General features: G+C 46.0%; 1 protein-coding gene across 1 annotated transcript; it reads left to right on the forward strand.

The window, feature by feature from the left end:
* Positions 1 to 4,130: 4,130 nt before the first annotated feature.
* Positions 4,131 to 6,451, forward strand: LOC122005201 (formin-1-like). Its single transcript, XM_042560152.1, has 3 exons — positions 4,131 to 4,451; positions 5,497 to 6,030; positions 6,152 to 6,451. The coding sequence occupies exons 1-3, from the start codon at positions 4,131 to 4,133 to the stop codon at positions 6,449 to 6,451; spliced, it is 1,155 nt and encodes a 384-aa protein (XP_042416086.1).
* Positions 6,452 to 23,686: the final 17,235 nt, after the last annotated feature.

Below are 23,686 nucleotides of genomic sequence, written 5' to 3' on the forward strand. Positions count from 1 at the left end.
AGGATAGATGTTGCCGCCCTGGAAGGTAATTTCCCGACCAGGCTAGATGTTGCCGCCCTGGAAGGTAATTTCCCAACCAGGTATTATTTGAATCTCCCTTGAAGCATCCGCTTCGATTTTGTCTGTAGGCAAAAAATATATGGTAAAGGGTATTATGAGGATAAAGAGATTTAAAATATTACTCAGCCCCTAGGAAAAGAACGTCTTGTGGACTTGTGACGGTTGAACTTCTTTCCCGCCTATTTTCTTTCACTGGTTCCCGAGAAAATCGCGTGGTAAGCGTTTCCGTACTCCCGCTTCGTCTCATGATTTCCTTATCACATCCATCATTAATACGGCTCCTAGGGGATCGACACCTGTCCCATGTCTTTATTGCTTATGCAGGATGACGCCGCCCACGCCACTCCTTTTTGTACACGCTTTCCCACAAGAATATGTCCCTCGGCGATCGAACGGCTTTAGGCGCTTCACCCAAAAGGATACTCGACATCTCTTTTCAATATTCCCTAGGAGAACTCCCTTTATAAACCCTAAAGGTTGTCCGCAGTCATTGCCTTGCGCGTTTTAATTACCTTCTTTCTATTGTTCTGCTTCTTCATCATCGTCGCCCCTCCCCTTCCAGACTCCTCCCGCTTGGTGCTCCTCTTCCTCTCAACTGATCTCTTCTCCAACCTTCCTTACCTTGATAATGGCTGACGGTAAGACCACTCTTTGGTATTCATGCTTCATTTCGGATATAGACGATCACGACCTATCTATGATTTGATCGGACCTTCGACTTAGTGACGCTTACGAACTCCGAGTTCCTACGCCCCACGAACACCCTGCTAACCCTCCGGAAGGCTTCATAACCGTTTTTAGAGACCAGATTTTGGGAGGCCTTCGTTTTCTCATCCATCCTTTCATTTCTTCCCTGAGCGAATACTTCGGCATCTGCATCTCTCAATTTGCTCCTAACTTCTTTAGAGCAATTTACGGCACTGTTATCCTTTGTCGTGTATACCAACTTTCCCTGACTGTTCAACTCTTTCACCATTTCTATTCTTTCAAACGCTCAGAGCCAGGAGTGTTTATGGTACAGGCTAGGCCTGGCTATAAGTTTTTTTCTGACATGCCTTCTTCGAACAAGGGATGGAAATCTCGTTTCTTCTTTGTCAGACTTCCCGGGCCGCTGATCGGGCCGACACAGTGGCGCTCTAACTTCCCTTTCGACCTCCTTGTACATCAACATTAGCCTCCTTGTAACACCGCTTCAGAAAAACTCTAAGGCATGATTGTTAGCTTTTCTATACTACTATTGGAAGGCTTTCTATATTTGTTTGGGCTCAGCCCTGTTCAGATGGAAATAGGGGCTCCGTTTGGTAAGACCCCGTTTTCCTCTCTGCTACTCTTCGCTAACTGAGGTATTTTTCTTTCTTATTGCAGAGGCTGCCATGTTCCGAGCGTACTCCTCCGATGTTAAGCGCCGATCTGTCTCCTATTTGAAAACTTTAAGTGAGGAGCTTAAGCAAGGTTTGGAAGCTTCTTCTCGATCTGGCCCTTCTGCTTCACAGTCCGCTCCTTCCGCTCCACCACCTATCCCATCGGTGCCGGCCCAGGAGGAAGCTTCTTCGGTCATTCCCATGGATATGGCTCCAGTGGAAGACCTGGCCGCTGTAGGACAGGTTGATCTACCCACTGAAGAGTAGATCGAGGAGGCCACTGAAGAGCAGGTCGGGGAGGCCACTGAAGAGCGGGTCGAGGAAAAGCGAGTTGCATCCCCCCGACCAACCAAACGCCTGAAACTTCAGCGCAAGAGGAAGAAGGTTACTCAAGCTATTCAGGCGTCACCTCCACCTCTTCCTTCCAGCCGTCACTCATCTGCTACCCTTCGCTCTTTGGAAACCAAGACTGATACTCCCGCCCGGGAGATTAATATGGGGCCTGAGGTTCCTATTACATCACCCCACATATCAGCCTCGGCTTCCGGTCGAGTTATAACTCCCGAGCAGGCTTCTTTTCCCGCTCAAGCTTCTTCTCTTGGTCAACTACCCTTACCTTTAGTGGACCAGCCCAGGAGCTCTGCGACTCAATCTGCCTCCCTTCCTTTAGCTGTTCCCGCGTATACTTCTAGATCTCGGAGAAAAAGTCGCAAGAAGTATTCCTTTACTGACTCTTGGCGCCTGCCTTCCTCCACAGGATCAGATGCTGCCGCCGCCGCAGAAACTGCTGAAGGGGCTCCTCCCCTTGTTGCCCTGGTTGAATTAGAGGGAGACTTAGCAGCCTCCTGGCGCTCAGGCCATCGAAAGTTTTGGAAGAATCCCCCGGTGGAGGGGCTAGATCAAGCGGCTTGCCAGATTGTTTCTGTAAGTCTTCTTATCTCTATGTTCCTCTGCTGAAATCTTTTATAATTTTTCTTCCTATATCTAACGCAGGCCTGCTCCGCCAACCTAAGTGTCGTTCAGTACGCCTGCAGCTTACAGAGGGAGAATGAAGTATTAAAGGCTCGTCTTGAGGAGTTAGAGTTGCCACTAACTCCCCGCGACCCCCTCAATCCGACTCCTGGAGACCTAGCGCATTATTTTTGCTTGATTGGGGAGTCTGCAGAGTCTGCCCGCAATATTTCTCATGCGGCTTTTGACAAGATAAAGGCTTTGGAAGCGGCTTTGCAAATAAGCGAGTCCAAATTAGCTTCGGAAGTGGAAAGGCGTCGGGCACTAGCAGCTAAACTGGATAAAAAGGATGCCCAGTTGGCGAGCATGCAGGAAACCCAGGAGACTCTTCAGAAGACTATAACAGAAGTCCAGGGTCAATTGGCTTCCAGCGCCGACCGGGAGAAAACCCTTCAAAGCCAGTGGGAGGCCAGCCAAACGACTCTTAAATCTATATAGGCCGACCTTCTGAAAGCTCAAGAGAGCATTTCTCAAAGTCAACAAGCCTTGACTCTGGCCCACGCTGACAAGGAGAAGGGCGAGACTAAGCTGACAGATTATCAAGCAGGGGAAGTGGGTTGTCTGAGAGCCTACAGGCGAGCCTACGTTACCTCCCCTTTCTTCATGAGGAAACTTGGAGATCTGATGAGTTTCATGGTATGCTGTGGCGCGGGTGGAGGAGCTCGCCAAATGTTTGAACAGAATTTGCTTTGGGCTACCCCTTCAGAAGATTTCTTAGATATAGGTCGCATCATGAACGAGATTCCTGATGAGTCATTCCCTTCTTTCAAAGATGATGACGACTTCTTCTTTCTTCCCGAGCCTCCGGCCGATTCTACTTCCTGCCTCCCTGAGCCTCCTGCTGGCCCTGCTGATGATAATCCCGCCCCTGCGGACGATAATCCCTAAGATGGCAACATGTATTGCACTTTTTGATGTAAAATTGTAGCTAACCAACTCGCTTTCAACTTATTTGTTGATTTATCTTCACTTTATCGTATTTATCCTTCTCATGATACCCCTTGACTGCGGGCTCTCGATTTTCTTTTAGCATATTAATCATCTGACAATGTGTTGCTCTATTGTTGGTAGTCTTGTATATTACCCGTCTAAGCCCGTCTGAAATGCCCCAAGGCCTTGTGTGTAATTTGGCCACCTATTTTAGGTCTCATTTACCCCTGGTCGGGGATCCTTCTATTTCCCCAACCTGCTTTCCTTGCCCTTCTCTGCTGATCCCCTGCCTCAGTCTTGCTCCTCGATCTGTCCTTTGCCTCGTATTACAGGTTTGGATAACCGAAGACCGGGAAATTAAGAGTTAAGCACAGACTGGGGTCCCTCGTGATCCAGGTCTGTATAGATAAGATCGGGGAATTTAAGAGTTAAGCCCAGCTCGGGAAAGCGTGGGCACTTTTCTAAGACAACTGTTCATATCTTTTCCCGAGATCCGCCTCTTCGTACTTCGCGCCGCTACTTTTCCAAATATGCCCTCGGGCGTTATTTCCAAGGAAGATCCTTCGGCTCTCTTTGTTCCCGCCCCTTATTTTGCTCCAATGGATGATAGTCTGACGAAATTGTCCCTTTGTCCGGCAGCTATAAATATTCTCCTCACTTTCGACTTCAAGCGTTTCATGTCCTTTTTCTCTTCCTTTTGTTTGAATCCCTCCTGCTTTTGCGCCGAAGCTTTCCGCTTGATCTTTCTCCCTTTTGTTCCTTTTTCTCATGGCGTCCCCCTCTATTCTTCCTTCTTTGGCGGCGGTGTACTACCCGAGCTCGTCCACTTTCGATGAATTGGATCGGGATGACCTGCGCTATACTTACGGAGTTGAGGATGACGCGCAAGTGATTATCCCCACTGGAATACATCAATTCTTCAATCCCCCTGCTGGCTCTAGCACCTTCTTTAAAGAGCAATTTGTGGCGGGCCTTCGTCTTCCTATCCACCCTTTCTTTTCCGACATATGCCGCTACTTCCGAATTCCCCTGGGACAACTGACACCCAACTCCATAAGGATCCTCTATGGCTTTGTAGTGATATGTGATGTGTGTGAATTATCCTGGTTCTCCCACTTATTCCATTGCTTCTTCACCCTCCGGCACTAGGAAGAGGACACATTCCGTTTTCAGCCCTGTCTTCGAACTACTTTTTTCTCATCCCTACCGCCTTCCGACCCAAGCTGGAGGAACAAATTTTTTTTCATTATCTTTCCCCACGAGGTGGAGTGGCCCTTGCGATGGCAACAGTCACTTCCTCCCTCTCCCGAACTAGGGGAATTTCATCTTGACTCTTCTTACACAGAAGCCTCGTCTCGCTTGGCCGGCTGGCAGCTGAACTTGACGCGTTTATTATTTGAGGAGGAATTGTTGTCCTACTTTCGCCTGAGTTATCTAACCCTTGAGACACCTCGTTCCCTGGGTAAGCCTCTCTTTCCTTTCTGTTATCAATTCGTGGGCACTTTATTTTTTCTACGGCAACTAATTTCACACTTTATCTTGGGCAGCTGAAGTCTTAACCCATGCTTCAGAGGTTCAGCCCCTTCCTCTGAGCGATATGGAAATAATGAGGCGTGGCCAAGTTATCTTACAGAGGATAGCACTCCCCCACACATCTTCGACTTCAATCGGTGGGGCTTCCCCGGCCAATCCTCCACCCTGACCTACTCGACGAGGGTCTTCTGGTGTCCGACCTGCTCCCTCGGCTCGCCCTACTTGCCCCCGGACTGTGCGTCCACCCCGATCGGCTATCCCTGCTCGCCCCCAGCCTGCGCGTCCACCTGGGCCGGCTACCCCTGTTCGCCCCCGGGCCCCACGTACAGCTCGGCCTACTACCCCAACACCCCTCCAATCGGTTAGCCCTCCCAGAGCCACTTATATCCCTGGCCTGGGCCTTGGTGGAAGACGTCTGGGCCTTGGTGGAAGATTAGGCAACGTTTCCTTCGCCAGCCTTGCTTTCAGAGAAGCTTCTCAAGTAGCTCGCCAGGCCCGCTCCACAAATGACCGCCTGAGCTAGGATGCCCCTTCTCCCTCTAGACGCAGGGCTCGATCACCTTCCGATGATTCTGATTCGGATGGCCAGCCACTGTCTTAGAGACGTCGACACCGAGCCCCTCGTCCGGTGCCCGACTCAGGTCCATCGTCTATCCCCTCTCCTCCTCCAGCCGCAGCTGCCTCTCCTCCACCTCCCATTGTGACTCCGCCTCCAATCCCGAGCCAGGTAAATGATCCCCCTACTTCGTCTGATATTCAGGTCGAGCCTCCGTTGGCTCAACCTTCCACATCGCAGGAACCTCAAGGCGACGAAGCTGGCCCCTCAGAACGCCCTTCAGTTACCCCACCTGTAGCACCTTCTCAGGGGCCTTCTTCAGCTCCTTCTGGCTCAACTGCTGAGCCCTCAGCTCCTCTTGGCTCAGCTGCCGGTCCCTCAGAACCACCCCCGATTACTCATCACTGTTACTGTACTACTGTCCCTTCTAAGGAGAGGTTATGGTCACGAGCAGATGTTCCCACCAGCTCCCTCAAGATAAAAGGTCGTCTAGCCACTCTATGGGAAGAAAGCATACAGCACATGGACTTCTTGCCTCCCCTAGCCCAGATGGACAAATTCGTAGAGTTGTATATCAAGGTAAACTTTGAAAATTTCTCCACTGTTGTTTTTCCCGCTCTTATCAGATATTTCCTGTATGCCCTAGGCTTGTGCAGAGTCTCTGGTAGTGAACAATTCCGTCCATGCTATTCATTATTAGAATAAGGTGTTGCGGGACCAGGTTGCCGAACTGGAACTGCAATTGAATGATCCTGCCCAAGCTAGTCATGCTTTACGGGCCGAGATAAAAGATTTGACCAAAAAGAAGAATAGTCTGGAAGTATCCCTAGCGCTGGCCAACCATGAACTTAAAGATCTCCGGGAAAAGCAAAGCCGAGTCGATATTGTGCACCAGCAGAGTATAAATCAACAAGCTTTAAAACATCAACGAGCTATGGAACAATTGGCTCAGAAGTTGCGTGCTGCCGAGACTTTGGCCAGGAACAAGATAAGAAGTTGAAATCTGAGGAGGCCCAATTGACCTCCCAAGCAGCAGAACTGGTCACTGCCCGGAATGAACTGGCTCAAGCTCGGGCTACCGTAGAGGGTGTATCAACAGCTCTGGCTATTTATAAAGATGGAGAGAACGATTGCTGTCTACAGAATCGTGCTCTGTATCTGTGTTCTCCGGAATTCTGTGTACAGGCTGGACAGTGTTTCTCCACGTCTGTTATCTATGGGGCGGGCGGGGCTCTGTGCCAACTTTATGAGCAAGACTATTTAAAGTCAATTCCGCCTCCTGAATTTTTAGACCATGACCGGATCCTTAAAGAGATCTCGGATGAAATTTTTGCTCCTTTCAAGTGATATTTATTGGCTACTTGTATATAATGACTTGACAATTTCTTGTAAAGTACTTTGATACTTCTTCATTTGCATTCTAAGGCTTGCTTTTACTAACATTGCTTACCTTTTCCATAAAAAGTATTAGGACATACAATTTCTACTTTCACATCTTCTTCTGCTTTCTCCGATCTACTTTTCTCTGGTCTGCTAACCTGGTTTGTTGGATAAGTGACAGCCCGGCTTACCGCCCAGCTTACACTTCTCAGCCTGCTTCTTTAAACTCGATAAGGTCGTAGGTAATTAGCACTCCAGGGTCGATCTAGCCTCTTGCCCCGTTCATCTTGTAAATAATAAGCTCCGGACGCTAACTTCTTAATGACTTTGTAAGGCTCTTCCCATTGAGGTGCTAACTTAATCACGTCCCCCACTGGCTTGATTTGCTTCCAGAACAGATCTCCTTCTCCAAAGAATCGAGGAATCACTCTTCTGTTATAATTTTATCTCATTCTTTGTCGATAGGCCTCCAACCGAGCCGTCGTTCTGTCCCGAGTTTCACTAATAAGATCCAGCTCAGCTAACCACCGCTCTGTGTTTCCTTCATCATATAGTGTCTTCCTGACCGATGGAACTCCAATTTCTATGGGTACAACTGCTTCATTGCCATAAACCAGGTGGAATGGTGTCAGGCCTGTACTTTCCCGAGGTGTTGTACGATAGGCCCACAGAATGCTTGGCAGCTCTTCCACCCAATTGCCACCCACATGATCCAGCTTGACCTTCAGATCTCGTACTATTTCTCGGTTAACCACCTTGATCTGACAATTGCTCTGTGGATATGCTACTGAAGTGAAGGCTTGCATTATGCCAAATCCTTTGCACCAGGTCTGGATTCTTTGTCCTTGAAATTGCCTTCTATTATCATATACCAGCTTGTGCGGAATACCAAATCTACAAAGAATGATCCTCCATAGGAATTGAATGACGACATCTTCTGTGATCCGGGATAAGGCTTCTGCTTCTACCCACTTAGAAAAATAGTCCACTTCCACCAATAAAAAACGTCTTTGACCTGATGCCATGGGAAATGGTCCTACAATATCCATGCCCCATTGATCGAAGGGACATGAGACTATAGACATTCTTAACAGAGCCGTAGGCCGATGTGTTAAATTTTGATGTCTTTGGCAAGACAGACAGGTATTTACCAATTTGTGAGCATCTCTTTGTAAAGTAGGCCAAAAATACCCGGCCAGGAGTATCTTGCGAGATAATGTCCGACCACCAACATGATTGCCACAGCATCCCAGATGTATTTCTCGCAAGGCCTGGTCGGCCTCCTCCATACTCAAGCATTTAAGTAAGGGTTGGGAGAAGGACCTATTGTAGAGTTGGTCCCCGATCATGACATAAGCATGGGCCTGCTTCCTTATCAATCGTGATTCTTCTGGGTCGGTCGGTAAGATCTCCTGTCTGAGATAATTGATCATGGGTGCCCGCCAATCAATAGTTGCTTCTCTATTGTTTTGCAGATCTATCTGAGCTATCAGAAAAGTTTGTACCGTTGACCGATCCAACACCCAAGTAGTCAAGGAACTGGCCATCTTTGCAAGCTCATCTGCCCTCTCATTTTCTAACCTGGGTATCTTGGCTACAGTGACCTCTACAAATTCTTCCTTCATCTTTTCATAAGCTTCCTGGTATACTTGTAATTTGTCGCAATTTGTGATAAAGTTGTCATTCACCTGCTGAGTTACCAGCTGTGAATCTGAATAAATGATTACCCGGGCTGCCCTTACGTGTCGGGCTGCTTGCAGTCCTGCCAACAAAGTCTCATATTCTGCTTCATTATTTGTGGCTCGGAAGTTCAATCGAACCACCAATTGGAGTATATCTCCTTGAGGAGATATTACGAAGACCCCAACCCCGCTTCCCTGGTGATTAGCTTTAGTGGACCAGCCCAGGAGCTCTGCGACTCAATCTGCCTCCCTTCCTTTAGCTGTTCCCGCGCCTACTTCTAGATCTCGGAGAAAAAGTCGCAAGAAATATTCCTTTACTGACTCTTGGCGCCTGCCTTCCTCCACAGGATCAGATGCCGCCGCCGCCGCAGAAACTGCTGAAGGGGCTCCTCCCCTTGTTGCCCTGGTTGAATTAGAGGGAGACTTAGCAGCCTCCTGGCGCTCAGGCCATCGAAAGTTTTGGAAGAATCCCCCGGTGGAGGGGCTAGATCAAGCGGCTTGCCATATTGTTTCTGTAAGTCTTCTTATCTCTATGTTCCTCTGCTGAAATCTTTTATAATTTTTCTTCCTATATCTAACGCAGGCCTGCTCCGCCAACCTAAGTGTCGTTCAGTACGCCTGCAGCTTACAGAGGGAGAATGAAGTATTAAAGGCTCGTCTTGAGGAGTTAGAGTTGCCACTAACTCCCCGCGACCCCCTCAATCCGACTCCTGGAGACCTAGCGCATTATTTTTGCTTGATTGGGGAGTCTGCAGAGTCTGCCCGCAATATTTCTCATGCGGCTTTTGACAAGATAAAGGCTTTGGAAGCGGCTTTGAAAACAAGCGAGTCCAAATTAGCTTCGGAAGTGGAAAGGCGTCGGGCACTAGCAGCTAAACTGGATAAAAAGGATGCCCAGTTGGCGAGCATGCAGGAAACCCAAGAGACTCTTCAGAAGACTATAACAGAAGCCCAGGGTCAATTGGCTTCCAGCGCCGACCGGGAGAAAACCCTTCAAAGCCAGTGAGAGGCCAGCCAAGCGACCCTTAAATCTATACAGGCCGACCTTCTGAAAGCTCAAGAGAGCATTTCTTAAAGTCAACAAGCCTTGACTCTGGCCCACGCTGACAAGGAGAAGGGCGAGACTAAGCTGACAGATTATCAGGCAGGGGAAGTGGGTTGTCTGAGAGCCTACAGGCGAGCCTACGTTACCTCCCCTTTCTTCATGAGGAAACTTGGAGATCTGATGAGTTTCATGGTATGCTGTGGCGCGGGTGGAGGAGCTCGCCAAATGTTTGAACAGAATTTGCTTTGGGCTGCCCCTTCAGAAGATTTCTTAGATATAGGTCGCATCATGAACGAGATTCCTGATGAGTCATTCCCTTCTTTCAAAGATGATGGCGACTTCTTCTTTCTTCCCGAGCCTCCGGCCGATTCTACTTCCTGCCTCCCTGAGCCTCCTGCTGGCCCTGCTGATGATAATCCCGCCCCTGCGGACGATAATCCCTAAGATGGAAACATGTATTGCACTTTTTGATGTAAAATTGTAGCTAACCAACTCGCTTTCAACTTATTTGCTGATTTATCTTCACTTTATCGTATTTATCCTTCTCATGATACACCTTGACTGTGGGCTCTCGATTTTCTTTTAGCATATTAATCATCTGACAATGTGTTGCTCTATTGTTGGTAGTCTTGTATATTGCCCGTCTAAGCCCGTCTGAAATGCCCCAAGGCCTTGTGTGTAATTTGGCCACCTATTTTAGGTCTCATTTACCCTTGGTCGGGGATCCTTCTATTTCCCCAACCTGCTTTCCTTGCCCTTCTCTGCTGATCCCCTGCCTCAGTCTTGCTCCTCGATCTGTCCTTTGCCTCGTATTACAGGTTTGGATAACCGAAGACCGGGAAATTAAGAGTTAAGCACAGACTGGGGTCCCTCGTGATCCAGGTATGTATAGATGAAGATCGGGGAATTTAAGAGTTAAGCCCAGCTCGGGAAAGCGTGGGCACTTTTCTAAGACAACTGTTCATATCTTTTCCCGAGATCCGCCTCTTCGTACTTCGCGCCGCTACTTTTCCAAATATGCCCTCGGGCGTTATTTCCAAGGAAGATCCTTCGGCTCTCTTTGTTCCCGCCCCTTATTTTGCTCCAATGGATGATAGTCTGACGAAATTGTCCCTTTGTCCGGCAGCTATAAATATTCTCCTCACTTTCGACTTCAAGCGTTTCATGTCCTTTTTCTCTTCCTTTTGTTTGAATCCCTCCTGCTTTTGCGCCGAAGCTTTCCGCTTGATCTTTCTCCCTTTTGTTCCTTTTTCTCATGGCGTCCCCCTCTATTCTTCCTTCTTTGGCGGCGGTGTACTACCCGAGCTCGTCCACTTTCGATGAATTGGATCGGGATGACCTGCGCTATACTTACGGAGTTGAGGATGACGCGCAAGTGATTATCCCCACTGGAATACATCAATTCTTCAATCCCCCTGCTGGCTCTAGCACCTTCTTTAAAGAGCAATTTGTGGCGGGCCTTCGTCTTCCTATCCACCCTTTCTTTTCCGACATATGCCGCTACTTCCGAATTCCCCTGGGACAACTGACACCCAACTCCATAAGGATCCTCTATGGCTTTGTAGTGCTATGTGATGTGTGTGAATTATCCTAGTTCTCCCACTTATTCCATTGCTTCTTCACCCTCCGGCACTAGGAAGAGGACACATTCCGTTTTCAGCCCTGTCTTCGAACTACTTTTTTCTCATCCCTACCGCCTTCCGACCCAAGCTGGAGGAACAAATTTTTTTTCATTATCTTTCCCCACGAGGTGGAGTGGCCCTTGCGATGGCAACAGTCACTTCCTCCCTCTCCCGAACTAGGGGAATTTCATCTTGACTCTTCTTACATAGAAGCCTCGTCTCGCTTGGCCGGCTGGCAGCTGAACTTGACGCGTTTATTATTTGAGGAGGAATTGTTGTCCTACTTTCGCCTGAGTTATCTAACCCTTGAGACGCCTCGTTCCCTGGGTAAGCCTCTCTTTCCTTTCTGTTATCACTTCGTGGGCACTTTATTTTTTCTACGGCAGCTAATTTCACACTTTATCTTGGGCAGCTGCAGTCTTAACCCACGCTTCAGAGGTTCAGCCCCTTCCTCTGAGCGATATGGAAATACTGAGGCGTGGCCGAGTTATCTTACAGAGGATAGCACTCCCCCACTCATCTTCGACTTCAATCGGTGGGGCTTCCCCGGCCAATCATCCACCCCAACCTGCTCGACGAGGGTCTTCTGGTGTCCGACCTGCTCCCTCGGCTCGCCCTACTTGCCCCCGGACTGTGCGTCCACCCCGATCGGCTATCCCTGCTCGCCCCCAGCCTGCGCGTCCACCTGGGCCGGCTACCCCTGTTCGCCCCCGGGCCCCATGTACAGCTCGGCCTACTACCCCAACACCCCTCCAATCGGTTAGCCCTCCCAGAGCCACTTATATCCCTGGCCTGGGCCTTGGTGGAAGACGTCTGGGCCTTGGTGGAAGATCAGGCAATGTTTCCTTCGCCAGCCCTGCTTTCAGAGAAGCTTCTCAAGTAGCTCGCCGGTCTCGCTCCACAAATAACCGCCTGAGCCAGGATGCCCCTTCTCCCTCTAGATGCAGGTCTCGATCACCTTCCGATGATTCTGATTCGGATGGCCAGCCGTTGGCTTAGAGACGTCGACACCGAGCCCCTCGTCCAGTGCCCGACTCAGGCCCGTCGTCTATCCCCTCTCCTCCTCCAGCCGCAACTGCCTCTCCTCCACCTCCCATTGTGACTCCGCCTCCAATCCCGAGCCAGGTAAATGATCCCCTACTTCGTCCGATATTCAGGTCGAGCCTCCGTTGGCTCAACCTTCCACATCGCAGGAACCTCAAGGCGACGAAGCTGGCCCCTCAGAATGCCCTTCAGTTACCCCACCTGTAGCACCTTCTCAGGGGCCTTCTTCAGCTCCTTCTGGCTCAACTGCTGAGCCCTCAGCTCCTCTTGGCTCAGCTGCGGGTCCCTCAGAACCACCCCCGATTACTCATCACTGTTACTGTACTACTGTCCCTTCTAAGGAGAGGTTATGGTCACGAGCAGATGTTCCCACCAGCTCCCTCAAGATAAAAGGTCGTCTAGCCACTCTATGGGAAGAAAGCATACAGCACATGGACTTCTTGCCTCCCCTGGCCCAGATGGACAAATTCGTAGAGTTGTATATCAAGGTAAACTTTGAAAATTTCCCCACTGTTGTTTTTCCCGCTCTTATCAAATATTTCCTGTATGCCCTAGGCTTGTGCAGAGTCTCTGGTAGTGAACAATTCCGTCCATGCTATTCATTATTAGAATAAGGTGCTGCGGGACCAGGTTGCCGAACTGGAACTGCAATTGAATGATCCTGCCCAAGCTAGTCATGCTTTACGGGCCGAGATAAAAGATTTGACCAAAAAGAAGAATAGTCAGGAAGTATCCCTAGCGCTGGCCAACCATGAACTTAAAGATCTCCAGGAAAAGCAAAGCCGAGTCGATATTGTGCACCAGCAGAGTATAAATCAACAAGCTTTAAAACATCAACGAGCTATGGAACAATTGGCTCAGAAGTTGCGTGCTGCCGAGACTTTAGCCAGGAACAAGATAAGAAGTTGAAATCTGAGGAGGCCCAATTGACCTCCCAAGCAGCAGAACTGGTCACTGCCCGGAATGAACTGGCTCAAGCTCGGGCTACCATAGAGGGTGTATCAACAGCTCTGGCTATTTATAAAGATGGAGAGAACGATCGCTGTCTACAGAATCGTGCTCTGTATCTGCGTTCTCCGGAATTCTGTGTACAGGCTGGACAGCGTTTCTCCACGTCTGTTATCTATGGGGCGGGCGGGGCTCTGTGCCAACTTTATGAGCAAGACTATTTAAAGTCAATTCCGCCTCCTGAATTTTTAGACCATGACCGGATCCTTAAAGAGATCCCGGATGAAATTTTTGCTCCTTTCAAGTGATATTTATTGGCTACTTGTATATAATGACTTGACAATTTCTTGTAAAGTACTTTGATACTTCTTCATTTGCATTCTAAGGCTTGCTTTTACTAACATTGCTTACCTTTGCCATAAAAAGTATTAGGACATACAATTTCTACTTTCACATCTTCTTCTGCTTTCTCCGATCTACTTTTCTCTGGTCTGCTAACCTGGTTTGTTGGATAAGTGACAGCCCGGCTTATCGCCCAGCTTACACTTCTCGGCCTGCTTCTTTAAACTCGATAAGGTCGTAGATAATTAGCGCTCCAGGGTCGATCTAGCCTCTTGCCCCGTTCATCTTGCAAATAATAAGCTCCGGACGCTAACTTCTTAATGACTTTGTAAGGCTCTTCCCATTGAGGTGCTAACTTAATCACGTCCCCCACTGGCTTGATTTGCTTCCAGAACAGATCTCCTTCTCCAAAGAATCGAGGAATCACTCTTCTGTTATAATTTTATCTCATTCTTTGTCGATAGGCCTCCAACCGAGTCGTCGTTCTGTCCCGAGTTTCACTAATAAGATCCAGCTCAGCTAACCACCGCTCTGTGTTTCCTTCATCATATAGTGTCTTCCTGACCGATGGAACTCCAATTTCTATGGGTACAACTGCTTCATTGCCATAAACTAGGTGGAATGGTGTCAGGCCTGTACTTTCCCGAGGTATTGTACGATAGGCCCACAGAATGCTTGGCAGCTCTTCCACCCAATTGCCGCCCACATGATCTAGCTTGACCTTCAGATCTCGTACTATTTCTCGGTTAACCACCTTGATCTGACCATTACTCTGTGGATATGCTACTGAAGTGAAGGCTTGCGTTATGTCAAATCCTTTGCACCAGGTCTGGATTCTTTGTCCTTGAAATTGCCTTCTATTATCATATACCAGCTTGTGCGGAATACCAAATCTACAAAGAATGATCCTCCATAGAAATTGAATGACGACATCTTCTGTGATCCGGGATAAGGCTTCTGCTTCTACCCACTTAGAAAAATAGTCCACTTCCGCCAATAAGAAACGTCTTTGACCTGATGCCATGGGAAATGGTCCTACAATATCCATGCCCCATTGATCGAAGGGACATGAGACTATAGACATTCTTAACAAAGCCGTAGGCCGATGTGTTAAATTTTGATGTCTTTGGCAAGACAGACAGGTATTTACCAATTTGTGAGCATCTCTTTGTAAAGTAGGCCAAAAATACCCGGCCAGGAGTATCTTGCGAGATAATGTCCGACCACCAACATGATTGCCACAGCATCCCAGATGTATTTCTCGCAAGGCCTGGTCGGCCTCCTCCATACTCAAGCATTTAAGTAAGGGTTGGGAGAAGGACCTATTGTAGAGTTGGTCCCCGATCATGACATAAGCATGGGCCTGCTTCCTTATCAATCGTGATTCTTCTGGGTCGGTCGGTAAGATCTCCTGTCTGAGATAATTGATCATGGGTGCCCGCCAATCAATAGTTGCTTCTCTATTGTTTTGCAGATCTATCTGAGCTATCAGAAAAGTTTGTACCGTTGACCGATCCAACACCCAAGTAGTCAAGGAACTGGCCATCTTTGCAAGCTCATCTGCCCTCTCATTTTCTAACCTGGGTATCTTGGCTACAGTGACCTCTACAAATTCTTCCTTCATCTTTTCATAGGCTTCCTGGTATACTTGTAATTTGTCACAATTTATGATAAAGTTGTCATTCACCTGCTGAGTTACCAGCTGTGAATCTGAATAAATGATTACCCGGGCTGCCCCTACGTGCCGGGCTGCTTGCAGTCCTGCCAACAAAGTCTCGTATTCTGCTTCATTATTTGTGGCTCGGAAGTTCAATCGAACCACCAATTGGAGTATATCTCCTTGAGGAGATATTACGAAGACCCCAACCCCGCTTCCCTGGCTTCTATTGCCGGAGAGTCCTGCATGTTTCTTCCACGTCTTGGATCAGATTCACAGCTAATGGGAATTTGATGAGTATGTCATCCACATAAACTTCCACATTACGCCCGATCTGCTCCCGGAAGATTTTATCCATCATTCGTTGGTATGTGGCTCCGGCGTTCTTGAGACCAAAGGGCATGACAGTATAACAGAAAGTACCGTCAGCCGTAATAAAGCTGACCTTTTCTTGATCCTCCCTTGCTAAAGGTATCTGATGATACCCTTGGTAGGTGTCCAGCATACATATCCTCTCGCAGCCAGCCGTAGAGTCCACCATTTGATCAATCCGGGGCAGAGGATAGCAGTCTTTAGGGCTGGCCCGGTTGAGGTCTCGGAAATCTATGCATACTCTCCACTTATTATTAGGCTTCTTTACCAAGACTACATTGGAGAGCCATGATGGGAACTGCACCTCCCGAACATGTCCTGCCTTTCCTGAGCTGATCTACCTCGGCTCTTATTATTTTATTATGGTCTGCTGAAAAATTCCTTTTCTTTTGTTTGATAGGTCTGGAATCTGGTAATAAATGCAGCTTGTGTTCAGCCACTTCCGGCTTGACCCCGGGTAGCTCCTCAGTAGACCAGGCAAAGACATCCCTGTTGCGGATCAGACACTGAATTATCTCTTCTTTGAGGGAAGAGGGCAGGTCGCTTGCCACCCGAGTCAAACTCTCGGGTTGCTCGGCGTGTAGTTGTACTTCTTCCCAGGGGATGGGTTCTTCGGCTATAGGCAGAGGCTCCTCTTGAACAGCATGGACGTCTCCATCTTGCATCCTTTGATTTTTCCGAGCCTCCACTCGGGCCATGTCAGTATAGCACCGACAAGAAACCCTCTGTTCCCCTTTAACTTCCCCGACCTGCTCGCCCACGGGAAATTTGATTTTCTGATGGAAGGTCGAAACAGCAGCCCTAAATTCATGCAGGGTGGGCCTTCCTAAAATGACATTATAAGAAGAAGGAGAGTCCACTACTATGAAAGTGCTCCTCCTTGTACGCACCAGTGGATCGATGCCCAAAGATATGGTCAGCTTAATCTGACCAGAGGCTTCACTTCATTGCCTGTAAATCCATATAAAGATGTAGCCATTGGCTGGAGTTCAACGACATCAATCTGCATCTCTTCGAATGCGGTCCTGAATAGAATGTTGACCGAGCTCCCAGTGTCAACAAAAACCCGAGCTACTCGACTATTGGCAATGATGGCTTTGATGATGAGGGCATCATCATGGGGCAACTCCAAACCCCCAGGTATGTTGGCCCGAAGCTAATAACCGGGCCAGCAGCTTGCTCCTGACTGCATCCGACGGCATGAACCTCCAAGCGACGAACGTGAGACTTGCGTGCTCTTCCTAAATCCCCATCAGTTGGCCCGCCAAAGATCATGTTGATCGCTCTAACGGCAGCATTGTCTCTATTCTCAACCTCCCGTGATCCTTCAGGCTCTTTTCCCCGGCCAGGTTGATGAGTGCTAGGTCTTGCGAGGTCGGGGCGAGATTGCCCGGCCTGTCCAGTCGTGCCCCTTTGTTCCTCCATCATCTTGATCAATTGAGGGGCTAGTTCGGGCGAAGGTAAACCCATCTCAACATCCCGCTTGGAGTCTCGAGTGAACTGAAAATAATGATTAGTATCATGCGTACGTGACCGATGATAGGTACAATACCGATTATTCCATGGCCCTGGTCGGGGAGCATGCACAGCGGCAACTCGAGGTGCGGGTCTGACTTCCGACCCGGGATGAAATACAGGTCTGGCCTCCCGAGCGCGTGGCAGAGGTTGAGGAGGTGGTTGAGGTACCCTTCTTTCTTGCTTGTTAGCGGAGGAAGGTGGTCTTTCAGCTTTCCTCCGGGCTGCTTGCGCTTCTTCCACTTTGATGTAGGAAGCGGCTTTTTCCACCATCTCATCAAAATTCCGAGCGGAATTTTTGATGAGATCTCTGAAGATTTCTCCTTCCCCCAATCCATGAGAGAAGGCGCTCATCAGAATCTCCGAAGTGGCAGTGGGGACATCTTGAGCCACTTGATTAAAGCGGTTGATATAACTTCTTAAGGGCTCAGTCGTCCCTTGCTTCAGGGCGAAGAGACAATTATCTGTCTTTTGATACTTCTTGCTACTAGCGAATCGACGCAGAAAAGCCGTCTTGAAATCCAAAAAATGGGTGATGGACCCTTGAGGTAGCCCATCAAACCACTTTAAAGCTGAGCCAGTTAAAGTGTTCAAGAAAACTCTACATTTGACAGCATCACTGTATTGGTGCATCAGGGCTGCATTTTTAAACTTTCTTAAGTGCTCCTCCGGATTTTTGCTCCCGTCATACTCTCCGATCGATGGAGCTCTATAACCCTTAGGCAATCTTTCATTTAAAATCTTGGCCGAGAAAGGTACTTTCTCGTCCGGATCTTCTGGGAATACCTCAGGTACGACAAAGGCCTTCCCCTTCTTCGAATCTCGCGACAAGGAACTCTTAGCCATGGAGGCTTGAGGCTGCTCCTTCTTGAGGCTTTTCCCTTGAGGTTCTGGCTGGTAATATCCCACGCCAGGCTCACGATAAGGAATTTGAGGAAATACCTCAGGCTGCTTTCTTTTAGAACCTCGATCTGAAATAGGGAGGGGCTCCTTGGAAGCTTCAATAGGAGCTTGTCATGGCCAGGAAATAGTCGCCTGCTTCTCGGAGGTCGCTCGCCTTTTGGCCTCCTTGAAGAGCTCGTACTCTCCGGCGGTCATCGTGACATTTATGCGGCCAGACTCCTCCATCGTCACGTTCCGGAACATGTTATGGTGTTCCCACAGACGGCGCCAAATTTGATCCCGTCCGGAAGCTGAGTCGAATGAAGGCGGGCCTTGTTGTGCAGAAAGTTGACGGAGAGTCGTTGAAGCGTTGGATCTACCGGGTACCCTCCTGGAAAGGTTCACACGGGCAGCTGACGGTGAGAGATGATCAGGACGATGACGTTGTTGCTCTGCGCACACTCAGACGAATCCACCAGTCGTCAGAGACCAGAAACCAGGGAAAAAGTCCCCGAGTTCGACGCTCAAGTCAGGTACTTTTCCCCCAGAAAACACAGAGAAAGGAAGAAAAGTAAAGACTAGTGAAAAAATGGCGAGTGAGCGTCCCTGCATAAGGGACAAGGCATCCCTTTTTATACTACAATGGAAGTTTCTGGGTCTGATGGGTGTCAGAGAATGTCGGCTGTCAGGCTTTGTCTGGCAATGATTGACACGTGGCTCTTCTTAATAGGCTGGCGGCAAAACCGAAGGTGTATTGAGCCCCGACTATTGGCATATTCCCTGACACCTTGATTATTCTCTCTGACAAGCGGTTATGATTCCTTGGCTGATTTGTCCTGTAGTGTCTGGACGATGAGCCTGCGTTCCGAGATCTGGACTCGTCCTGCTTTTATATACTATTACCCTTGACTTGTATGCCCCGATCTGTGTTAAGCTTGTATCTAGATCTGCCTTTGTCATCTGTTATCTCCGGTCTGCACATCTCGATCTGCACTCTGGGACTGTATCCAGACCTGTCTCCTGCTCATGGCTATTCTTAGCTTATACGTCCTGACCTGCACGCTGGGTCTGTCCAGACTTCTGCTCCTTGGCTTGGATGTCCCAACCTGCACGCCAGGTCTGTAACCAGACCTGTGATCCTTGGCTTGGATGTCCCGACCTGCACGCTGGGTCTGTGCCAGACCTCTGATCCTTGGCTTAGATGTCCGACTTGCACGTCAGGTCTGTGACAGACCTATGATCCTTGGCTCGGATGTCCCGACCTGCACGCTGGATCTGTGCCAGACCTCTGATCCTTGGCTTAGATGTCGCGACCTGCATGCCAGGTCTGTAACCAGACCTGTTTGTTTGTAGTCTCCGTCCTTAGCTATACCTGGCCCGCGGGCCCGTCTATTACTCACTGTCAGGGCTGGTCTTATAATCCCCACCTTTGACCACCCTGTCCTCTGAGACTTTGACTTTGGCCACGTAAGCTGGACTTTTGACCTCACTGCTGTCCATGTCAGCCTGATTGCTGACCGGCCACGGCGGCTTGACTTCTGACCTTCCTATCCTCCACGTCAGCTTGACTGCTGACCGACCACGAAGGCTTGACTTCTGACCTTCCTGTCCTCCAGGTCAGCTTGACTTCTGACCCTCTTGTGGCCTTAACTCATAACCACATCATCCTATCGACCCCACAAAATATACACTGTATCAGTTAGGATTGTGATACATCAATAATGAACTAAAGGATACATTTATAACAGGATTTAACTATCATCAATTTCTAAAGTATATTGAAACTGAAACAATAGTTAGTGAAAAGCTGACCTGAATCCATTGCAAGGCTATTGCTTTTTATTTGTCGTCAGAGATCCTACAAGCGCAATGGAAGCCTTCCACATGATTGAGTCGACAACCTTAGGACCTTCTCAATGAGGGAGAAGAATCGAGAGGAAGAGAGCATAATTTAGCATGTCCTAATTGAACTAATCTCTTTTTTTATATACCCGGCCCAACTTATGGGGACTATCCATCACTCATCTCTCATTAACAGCCTATCAATGTTAATGAATGAAGTTAATGGATCTACATATTGAATTCATATCTATTACAAACTCTCTTTATACACAATCAAGCATTAGATCACTTAATTATGGTTTAGTTTCCTTAATGATAACTAGTTGTGTGTGTGTGTGTGTGAAGTATAAACCCATTTTATAGAGATTAAGCCCACCTTATGAAGATTAAACTCACCTATATAGATTTAATTGGATTTAGTCCACTCATGTGCACTTAGTCCTACAGCCCCTGGGGAGTGTAAATCACAGAAGTCTTCATCTAGCAACAGTAACACATGTAAAGAGGGGTTGAGACAACCAGTGGATATTCTACATCAGCTGAGAATCAATTCCAGATCTATAACATTAACACTCTTACATAAATTAACTGTGTCAGTCCGTGCGAGATAACTCAATGTTCTTTATAAACTCTTGAATTTTAGGAGGAATGAAAAGCAAAGTGTATAATAATTTATAGTTAATATGTCATTAATTACTTAGTAATTATTATCTTCTTATTTTGTCTGAGTTGCCACGGTAATTTAAAAATCCTTAGGCTACGTTTGGTAGGGTGTAATCTGTCTTATAATGTAATCAGGATTATAATACAGGGTTGATTATTTTATTTGATTTAACTTTAAACTTGTAATGTTAATCTCGATTACAAAAGGTAGTGAAGTTTTGTAATCTGGATTACAAAGCAAATACTATGTAATCCGATTACATTACGAGCTCACTGTTTAACCAAAATTTGAATGTCGAATAAACCTCTAGCCAACCACCGCCCGTTGATCGCCCGTCGCCCGCCGATCGCCCGCCGATCGCCCGCCGATCGCCCGTCGTCGGCCGTCGTCGCCGACCGCCTGTCGTTGTCGTCGGCCGCCGCCGCCAACCGTCGCCAGCTGCCGCCTCCAGTCCCCGACCATTGTTGTTAGGCGTCGCCGGTCAACGTCGCCGCCGCCGTCGCCGCTAGTTGTCTATGGCCGCAAGCTTCGACAGAAGTGCGGCGACTGTCGGTAGAAGTCGCAGGATATTTTTGTCATTTTATAATAATACGAATTACATTCCTTATAAAAAATAATAGATACCAAATAAAAAAAATGTAATCACCCTTTTAATTAAAGATTAAATACATTATATTACCAAATATAGTAATGTAATCAAAATTATATTATGTTATATTATAAATTTAATTACATTATAAGCTCGATTACATTAACCAAACGTAATATTAATGAAAAAAATTACAAAAGTTAGTTACTAACCAATTTTCAGTACCTCATTCGGTTTTTTTCTTTGTTTAGTTGGCATGTATCCAAGTTACACGGAAATTCATTCATAATTCATCGAAGTTATCCGATTGAAAAATAAAAAAATAAAAAATAAATAAAAAAATAAAAAAGGCACCCTACCCCTGTACCATTGCCCTGCACAGCTGCACCAGTAGCTCTCATTCGTCTCCTTTCACTCACACCGAAAGTTGTTCAAATTTTCATTATTTGTTTTCTTTATAACAATTTAGTGTCCTAGTTCTAACTTTGCCTTGTACAATTTATAGTTAGGGAGTTTTAACTTTTGACATGCACATTAATACAGAGTTCTACTTATGCCTTAATAAACAACAGATCCCTTGTTTTTGTTATTAAAAAAAATTAATTAAATTATTTAGAATAATTTACGATGAGCAAATTTAGCTTTAAAATTGCTCAAAAAATTATTTTACCTAAAATTATTTAAATTAGTTTTGATCAAAATTATTCTAATTATAATACTTTTGATTAAAACTAATAGAACAATATTAAAGTAATTTTGATCAATTTTAAAATAGTTTTGATAAAAATTATTTGAAGTAGAACTATTTTATATTATAATAATTTAACAATTTTGAATAAAACTGCTATAATAATATTATTTTTAGATAAAAATTATAACAAATATCCTTTTCATTTGCATGTGTCCTCTAAAATTTATGTGAACTTGTCTTACTTTTATCACTATTGGAGCATCCACATCAATTACCCTAAATTAAATTTTACATTTTACATTAAAAAAACATCCGCATCAACTACCCTACCCATTCCCTAAATATACATTTTATGAACAGTAGTTCTTTAAATTTAGGGAATTGATTCCATTCCCTAAACATTAAAATACTATTTCTCTCTCCTCCCACTAATAATAAAAAATTTCTCTTTCCTCCATCTCTCTCCTCATCTAATAATAAAAAATATGAAGGAAAGAGAAAAAATAATTAAAAAATAAATATATGATAAATTATAGGGAAGCTGATGTATTACATCTACATCAGTATCCTCATATAAAATCTAAAATTTAAGGTAAAAGAACTACTTTATTAAATTTAGATATCCATTTTTTACTACATAATACATCAACTTCCTTATAATTTACCATATGTTTATTTTTTTATTATTTTTTCTCTTTCCTCCATATTCTTTATTATTAGATGGAGGAGAGATGAAGGAGAGAGAAATTTTATATTATTAAAGGGAGGAGAGAGAAATAATATTTTAATGTTTAGGGAATGGAATCCATTCCCTAAATTTAAAGAACTACTATTCATGAAATGTATATTTAGGGAATGGGTAGGGTAGCTGATGCGGATGTTTTTTTAATGCAAAATGTAAAATTTAAGGTAAAAATTAAATTTAGGGTAATTGATGTGGATAATTAAATTTAGGGTAAATTTAGGGTAATTGATGTAATTTATGTAGTGAAAAATGGATATCTAAATTTAATAAAGTAGTTCTTTTATCCTAAATTATAGATTTTAGATGAGGATTCTGATATGGATACTCTTAGTTGGCTAAGCTCATTTAATTCTTTCAGACCATTCGACCTATTTAATAAATTAATTTAATTCAATCGATTGAGTCATTATGATTTAATTTCTAGCTCAGTTCAATTCCATTTGTAAATAACGACATTAATTAATGGCCTATTATATTAATTATATTATATATATAACACAATTATACAATTTAATTAACAATGCTCATCTACTCAAATGGATTAAGGCAAGGTTAAAATTATCATATGGATTTCATATCAAATTGAATTAATACACAAATAGAATTCAAACTGAATTTATCATCAGTTGATTCGATTTTACATCCAAAATTATATTCTAGCTTAAATATGAAAATGCAATCGTGAATTGTTTTTTTCATTACAAATAAAATATTAATAAAAATCTAAATTTATTGTTTTCTAAATAAATAATATTTGGTTCAAAAAATTATGGTTATTGAGGAGCAGGATCTCCTGGATCACTTTTTGTGGTCCAGAGGATGTGTCACTCGTATTTACGGTCGGATCGTCGATCCGGCCGTAAATAGTTGCGATCCCTTCTTAAATTCACCATCTCCACCAGGTTATAATTTTTTTCAGAGCGGACGGTCGGAGGTCGTCCGGAGGACATCCTCGCTCGGCGCCTAGTAACCTAGTCACTTATCCACCACTGGAGGCCTTTGAGCGGCCTTTGGCCACCCGCTTCGAACAAAAACTATAATCTGATGGGGACGATGGACCCAAGAAAAGATCACAACCATTTACAGCCGAATCACGGTCACGATCCGGTACCAAATGCGAATGATACATCCTTTGGATCACAAAAATGTTATCCAGAAGATCTGTACTCGTTATTGAGAGCTAAAGTTAAACTTGAGTTTCCTTCTATATTTATA

This window comes from Zingiber officinale, chromosome 1A (assembly GCF_018446385.1).
Source record: "Zingiber officinale cultivar Zhangliang chromosome 1A, Zo_v1.1, whole genome shotgun sequence".
In the NCBI taxonomy this organism is placed as follows: Eukaryota; Viridiplantae; Streptophyta; class Magnoliopsida; order Zingiberales; family Zingiberaceae; genus Zingiber; species Zingiber officinale.

Coding starts and splice junctions, on each gene's coding strand:
- LOC122005201 (XM_042560152.1), top strand. CDS start 4,131: ATGGCGTCCCCCTCTATTCTTCCTTCTTTGGCGGCGGTGTACTACCCG. Junction 4,452..5,496: donor GCTTTGTAGTGATATGTGAT/GTGTGTGAATTA, acceptor CCACTGTCTTAG/AGACGTCGACACCGAGCCCC. Junction 6,031..6,151: donor TCGTAGAGTTGTATATCAAG/GTAAACTTTGAA, acceptor ATTCATTATTAG/AATAAGGTGTTGCGGGACCA.